Source organism: Centruroides sculpturatus, unplaced genomic scaffold (genome assembly GCF_000671375.1).
Source record: "Centruroides sculpturatus isolate CEXI.00-Female unplaced genomic scaffold, Cexi_2.0 scaffold1654, whole genome shotgun sequence".
NCBI classification, from domain to species: Eukaryota; Metazoa; Arthropoda; class Arachnida; order Scorpiones; family Buthidae; genus Centruroides; species Centruroides sculpturatus.
This window is the reverse complement of record NW_019385993.1, coordinates 117638-125813: the sequence shown is the minus strand read 5'-3', so window position 1 is coordinate 125813 and position 8176 is coordinate 117638. Positions and strand designations below refer to the sequence as shown.

Genomic DNA, 8176 nt, shown 5'->3' with positions numbered 1-8176 from the left:
TTTTTCAATATATTTATTTTGTTTGTACAAAATAAAAAAATAATTTTTAACGATACAATAGTCTTCGTTAGGCTTAACATTGACGAAAATTCAACGCGAAGCGACACGCAACGGAGAAAAATTTCAACATGGGATAAATTAATATATTTTTTCGTACATGATTCGTTATCCGAAAAATAAGTTATCCGAACCACCCCAGTCCCCAATTGATTCGGATAAACGACGCTCTACTGTAATATATATATGTATAACTGATTTAAACAATCAGAAGAGAAAGAATTGAAAGTATTACTGTGACAGTTGCAAGAAAGAATTCGCTTCGAAGTACAATTTAAAATGTCATCAAAGGATTCACACTGGAGAAGGGCTCTTTACCTGTGATCATTGCAAACGAAGTTTTACAATCAAACATGTCTTAATTAAACATCTCCGAACTCACACAGGAGAGAAGTCTTTCTCGTGTACTTATTGCCCTCAAAAGTTCAGTTTTAAATCTGGTTTAAATTATCATATTAATAAACATCATAATAACAATTTTGAGCAATGAAATTTTCTACGGATGAAAATTTGATAAACAAAAGTTGATCAAAATGATTGATTAGTTTGTTTGAAAAATATTTAATATTCGTGTTTAGATTTTATTAAATGTAAAAACAAGAAAAATATAAGTTTTGTTTTCTTGATATTTGTAATTTTTACATTTTACATAAAACAATTGATTTTATGTATGGAAACAAAATAGCTTTTGTAATTTTGAATAAATCAGTGTTTAATTAAAACACTAACACATAATTAATACGATATATTTTATCATTTATTTACAACAAAAGGGTTTTTTTGTAATGATCACAAATTATTATTACAATATTCAGAATCAAAAGCAATTGCTATTAATGAACTCCATTGTAATATTTGTTTCTGATAAACAGTAAAAATTCTTTAAAAATCGTGAAAATGGCCGCTGTTTTGTATCAGCAAGAACAAAAGTTTTTAGTTTGTAAAATCTGTCGCTGTTTATGTGAAATTTTGAATTATGTTTGGAGCAATGTGTCATTTCATACATATTTATTTTGACAATTATTCGTATATTCAGTTATAAAATTAGAAAATTTTGAAACTATTAAAACCTGAAGATAAGATAAATATTAAAAATGAAAAGATTAAATATTTAAAAACACAAGATAAAAGAAAAATATTTATTCGTCATAAAATGAAAAAATATAAATAGGGGAGATCGGGGCAAGATCGGCATGTTAAGCTTTACTTAAATTTTGTGTAATAAATACTGCTGTAAACTGAAAAAAAAAGCTTTGCATATTGTCTATTGGAATGTTTTCTTACTATAGAACTGGTTAAAATCAGTTTGGAAATAAAAATAATTAAAATAATTACAACTTTACAAGAAGAGAGAAATTGACGAAGTTGCCCCGGGTATAGGGGCAAGATCGGCAACTTCTCTCTTTTTGTAAAGTTGTAATTATTTTAATTATTTTTATTAAAGTTGCCCCTGGTATAGGGGCAACAGTAATGGGGCAAGATAGGCACGTATATAAAATTATGTTATTAACAATGTATAAGTTGGAATTCACTATTAAAACAAAGAAATACAAATCCAACACCCATTTAATATTATTACAACGAAATGCAAGTTCAAAGACATATATACATGAATAACAAATGCAAACATGTTTTCATTTATCATCTGTTTGATTTTTATCCTTTGCTTCTAATGTGGCTTTATGTTGCCGATCTTACCCCGCTAGTCATGATTTCGAAACATTAAGTACAACCCTGAGAACAGAATGCCAAGCCACGATCTGGCCACGTGAATAAGTTGAAGTTACATCCTTCTAACAGGAAAAGTAACTTTCGTTATCATGGAATTATAACAAAACCTGCCAATTCAATATAAATGGAAAAAAAATATTATATGGAATTGAACGAAAATGAAAATTTGCTTGATAATTCAACTACGCTTGTTGGAGAACAATAAAAACACTACACTCAACAAGCCACCAATAAAACTCAACTGCCTAACCTATAACCAAAGTCTCCTTTTAATTTGTTTTTTAAAAAAAGCGCTTGACAAACTTGCCCCGCATGCCGAAGTTGCCCCGATCTCCCCTATATAAAAGAGAAATTAATAAAATAATATTTAAATTATAATAACGTAAGTATTCTTCAAGCAGATAAAACTATACAACTGGTAACACTACGTAATCAATGGTTAAAACACGGAAAGTGGTTATAGAAAGAGGAATTTACAAAAAAAAAAAAAAAAAAAAAAAAAAACAGAGAATATAAAAAAGAAACGAGCAACTATTTATTGTGACGTCTGAATGCCGGGATGCATTCTCTAATCATATTTTTTTAAAATCTAATTTCAAATCTACGCTTACTATTCCAATTAATAGTGACTTCACCTGTAAATCATGTTTTGACTTTTGATTAAGATTTCCTCTGTTTGCTAATGAGAAACTACACCAGTATAATAAGTCCGAATAAGAAACGAGCAATTATTTATTGTGACGTCTCAATGCCGGGATGCATTCTCTAATCATATTTTTTAAAAATCTAATTTCAAATCTACGCTTACTATTCCAATTAATAGTGACTTCACCTGTAAATCATGTTTTTCCTTAAACAATAGAGTCGTGCTGGTCGTCTAACATCTTTCGGGGAAAAGTTATGGATTTAAATAACATGACTCCAGGTTTGTATTAGTAATTCATATATAGTTATTCGGGGCTATCTAATCCTAATGTTTCCATAGCTAATCTCGTGTTTCATCTATCTAACTCCATTCTCGAGATTAACCAACTGAAAATTGTAAACCCAATTAAAGAAAAAGATTACTGGCTTATATAAGATGAATAAATTGAACGAATAAGAAAAAAATCAGATCTTAGACGTTGATATTAGAATTCCAACCTGAAACATAAGTAGTAAAACACAAAAATAAACCAATACCGAGTTGCATAACTCCCGGCAACATTTAAAATTTTGGTGGCGTTATCTGTTATCGTATTTTATTAGAACAGTTTTTTTATATAGGCTATTCTTAACTCTTATAAAATGGCAAAGAGGTGATTTTTGAAGATGAGATAAGTTTTTTAAACAATTGGAAATGCTAATAACGAGTAAAATCGTCATTAATCCTACTGGAAATACACACGAACCCCATTATCTCCCCCGTCGACTTTTAATTAGCGAAATTTAATAGCATCTATTCCTGTAATACACAAATCTCCCTGCAAAAGTTTAAAGATTTTTGACAAAAAGCACAGGAGTTATTAAGTTTCGAACAGGGTGAACAAAACCGTGCTCCCACACACACAATAACATTTATACATATAGATATTACCCCTAAACTTTTTTGTATTTCTCGACGTTTGAAGGCATCCCGAGTTTAAAAATGTAAAAATCTTGGGGAAATCATGTTTTGACCGATCGCCGTACTTCTCTTACATATAACTGCTGGCAAATTCATAGGTAACGAAATAAGACCAATAACATACAACAGATTTAACTGCTTATATAAACTTCGATGCACTTCGAACATTCTTTGTAGTACTATATAATCGGTACCTTCAGATTGGGTACTTCCCTGTTGACTGAATGACCAAGATTATAAAATCTACACGGACGGTTCCAAGCAAGAGGATCAAATGGGCGCAGCTTTTATCACGTACAGTACAACAAGGCAGGCAATATTATTCACCAGTCCGCTTTGAAATCGGTGAGTACTGTTCCGGAGATCTTAGCCATCACCAAAGCACTCCATCACATCAGTGAATAATGGTTTCCCCTAAAAAACAAAATAGCCATCTACACAGACAGCATTACAGCTCTTCGCTAAATTTCCAATACCAACGACAATGGCTACAATGTTACCACGATTCAAAAAATACTTATTAATAATAATCAACACCATCACATACCCTTAACTGAGTCGGTGGCCACTCTGGGGAGGAAAGGAACGAGACAGCTCACGCTCTTACCAAAAGAGCTGCGGTCTCGTCTCTTCCTTGTTCTTACAGTAAGATACCGACTTCCACTATCTATAGGGTATTTTTTTTAGAGATATACAAATTTAAAATGAAATAAAACACGTAAAAATAATGTTAATGGCCGTGGTGTTGGCTTTATTTAAAAGATAATTTTTTGCCATTAGTATTTGAACATGATTTCGGGCATATGGGCGCCACGGCTGGCTCGAATGAAGCGCAATCGGGAAGAACAATTTTCGACAACTTTATAGAGCAACTGGGGCTGTATATCGGCAATAACGCGGCAAATGTTGAGTAACTAACATCCATTAAAAGTCTCTGTTTGGTGTGCTTTATGGGCAAGTCGAATCATAGGCCCATATTTCTTTAAAGATGATGCCGGCCATAATGTTACCATCAATGGAGAGCGTTTTTGGAGCCATGATTGCTGACTTCTTCATTCCTCAGTTGAATGGTATTGATGTGGCAAAGCTTTGGTTTCAACAAGATGGCGCAACATGCCATACAGCGCGCAACACCATCAATTTATTGCAGAAACATCTGATGAACGCATAATTTTGCGTAGTGGATCTGTGAACTGGCCTCCACGGTCGTGTGATCTCACACCTATGGATTACTTTCTTTGAGGATATGTGAAGTCACTAGTCTACGCCGATAAACCACAGACGTTACACCATTTGGAAGTCAACATTCGCAGTGTTATTGCCGATATACGGCCCAGTTGTTCGATAAAGTGGTCGAAAATTGTTCTTCCCGATTGTGCTTTATTCGAGCCAACCATGGTGCCCATATGCCCGAAATCATGTTTAAACACCAATGGCATAAAATTAGCTTTTAAATAAATCCAATACCATGGCCATTAACATTATTTTTACGTGTTTTATTTCACTTTAAATTTGTATACCTCTAAAAATGCACCCTGTATAAATCACCTTTTGCAAACTTGGCAAGAATATTGGAACTGCACTACAGGACATCCCACTCATGGCTTCATTTCAGACATTTCTGCCTGGCTGAGTTGCAGGCATCTTGTTCCCAACTTTGCCTTGTCTCAAGTTCTCACTGGCCACGGGAACTTCAACGCTTACCTACCGGTTCCGGCTACGAGACAGCGAGATCTGCAGGTGCAACACGAACACCAAGCAAGACTACCTTCACCTATTGTTTGACTGTTCACTCTTCGACAGCAACAGAGAAAGACTCATTGAGGCTGTACTTTGTAACAATTGTGACCGTAGGGTCGGCACCTCTTCGGCGCCCTGTCAGGATGACACCACCGAGTCTCTAGGGGACTCGGAAATCGCGACTTTATGTCTAAAGATTCGCGAGCGGTAGCGTGTGAGCGCTTGGATTCGGAGTAGAGGTGAGGAGAGAGACGAGGAAGTGACTCACTCGGACTCCATATGTTCTAACAAAAANTATATATATACGATTTTAAATTAATTTTGATATTACTAGAAAATGCGTGGTTCAATCATGCCTCTAACGTATACACGATATTATTTGTTTTAAATTCCTTTCGTGTAGTAATGTGTATTGTATGACGGACAAGTTAAGGTATCAACCACCATTCTGGGCAATCTGAAAACTCATTCGGTCTGATCGAAAACTCCAGGAATTTTTGAGAATGTAGTCTAATCCGGGCATGTCGGGTCTGGAGGAATCCATGGATGCTCTTTCCGCTCTGTGGGTACAAAGAGCGGAAAGAGTAAAAATATGAGCACAAAAATAAAATACAGTAATAATAATAAGGAATGTACTGTTTTGTTACAGTCAAATATTTATAAGAATATTTAAGAACGATAGAAACAAAGTTACCAAATGTGTTAACAACATTTAGATTCAAAGATCAAATTAAATAATTCACATTTCACTATACATATTTTCCCTTATATCTCAGAATCAATAAAGGATACGACTAGTTAATTTGTAATGTATTAAGATATATAATCTCCATTCCCCCGAGTTTCCATTACGAGTCGAGTTCGCTTGTAGTGGAAGATATTGTATAATATAATGCACAGCCTTCTTATGCTGACGTCACTTGCCAACTAATCAATCATTCAACATAAAGTTACAGTAGAAATTCCTGTACTTATATTTGTTTACTTAGTAAGATGTTTTTCACTCTGTGCACGGGGGACAAAACAATGAAATACATTAAATAAACAGCATACAAAATTATAAGACAAATGCTATACAAGACTCTTACTGACCTAGCTATAACTTATAATCCTAATAATAATTTATAATAACTTGTAATTACTTTATTTCTAATGTTGGTGATAGTCACTATAGACTCTATATCAAATTGAAAATGGCCAGTAACAACAAAATGCATTTTGGAAAGGTTAATTAAATATGCTGGGAGTATAATAAGTCGGTTCATTAGTCTTAAGTAACTATTTTTTTGTAATTAATTAATTTTATTTAAATCTAATTAATTAATTGCAGGCTTATCAGCGTTGGGTAAACATAAATGGAGAAGATCAATCACTTCCACGATTAGAAAATTTTACCATCCCTCAACTATTCTTTTTATCTAACACTAATGTAAGTTCTACTAAATTGATACATAGAAAAAGACTCCATAAATTGATATATACTTAAATATTTTATAGTTATGGTGCACCGGAAGAAACAACTCATTCGACAAATATGGGTGAGTTTACGGTTAATTTTTTATTAATAATTTAGAGATTAAATCTCAAATAAACATCTTCACTGTCGTTTTATTTCGTTTACATTTTATTTTATAAATATGTTTTATAATTTTTATTTTTTAGAATCAATATTTCTCATAGAAATGTGAAAGAATTCAATGAAGCTTTTGATTGTAGGTCAAAATCTGCTTCCAACTCTAGTAAAAATGCAATATCATTTAGTGTTGTGTATTAAAAAATAAAAAAATTTAGTGAAATCATTTGAAAAATTAATTCGTTTCTTCAATGTTTGGTTTATTTAATTATACGTTTTTCATTATTTCAATACACACACAGCTGGTTTACTAACAACTGTGGCTTTTGGTAGGAGCTGTTTCTTAGGAAGAAAAGTAACTTTATTTCCTCGTTTTTTATTTATAACGTGTTTAGGCTATACTATTCATGTTGTATTTATGTTATATTGTGTCTAAAATATAATTTAATAAATAAGTTTCCTTCCGTAAATAATTGATATTTAATTCAATGTGATTTTTTGTGAGGTTTTCTGGAGGTATACATCTCCAGAAAGCCTCGCAATTTTACTAAGTGCGTTTTATTTCGAGAGCTATGTTCATTTCCGATCAATATTGATGTTTTTGGCCAATCTAGGTTATGTATTATATATTCATTATATTGACTAAATTTTTGGTCAAAAACAGGGCGTTTAACCTGCCTTGCATCCATTATGATGAAAACATTGCATTTTAATTGAAATCGTCCCACGCGATAACAATTGCTGCTATTGCTCACTTTTTGTTCTCGAAAAGGAATAATATTTAGAACTCGTGATTGAGTACTCGTTTCTTTCTTAGTTGATTACAAATTACAAAAACTGAATTTAAAGTATGTTCACGAAAAAGCCAAAGTCTGTGTCTCTAAAAAACAAGAAAAATTGACACAAACACTCTCTTTTTCACACGTTTCCAAAATCAAAATCGATGTTTTTCTTAAATTTCAGGTTTATTTTCTGATTGTCATGCAACATTTTCTGTTCAGTTTTTGTAATTTGTAATCAACTAAGAAAGATGTAAAAGTGCGAGTGAGTCTTAATTCCAGCTAGTAAAGTGTACTGTATTTAAATAATGTCTTAGGTACTTTTACATTGTAAATATATAAGTTCTATAGTATTTCCGATGCCGAGCATTTGTATTTCATCACCAATAGCTCAGTCCTGACTCTAATAAACCTCTACTTTTAGGCTAATGTCCGAATTTAGAATTTTAAATATTCTTAATAGCCACACGTCTCTCATAATTGCCACTATACGAACACAATCACATTAACAGTTTTTAACTGTTTATTAAGAAGTAAAACTGGAATCTGTCGTGTGGTTGTAGAAAGGATATTCATTAGATAGTTTCATATCACTGAAGAAAAATATATTAATGCAAAACGTTTTAATGAATTATTAAATTGTTAAACCAATATTGTTATTTTACATTATTAATCGCTTCTGCGATTGTT

General features: G+C 32.4%; 1 protein-coding gene across 1 annotated transcript in view; it reads left to right on the top strand.

Annotated features, from left to right (window-relative positions):
* Nucleotides 1-6930, top strand: part of LOC111612981 (endothelin-converting enzyme homolog) — a 24811-nt gene extending 17881 nt beyond the window's left edge. Inside the window, exons 19-21 of the mRNA XM_023354277.1 lie at nt 6465-6563; nt 6632-6672; nt 6797-6930. Of these exons, the coding sequence (XP_023210045.1) occupies nt 6465-6563; nt 6632-6672; nt 6797-6908 (252 nt within the window). The 3' untranslated portion in view covers nt 6909-6930. The remainder of the gene's footprint in view (nt 1-6464; nt 6564-6631; nt 6673-6796) is intronic.
* Nucleotides 6931-8176: the final 1246 nt, after the last annotated feature.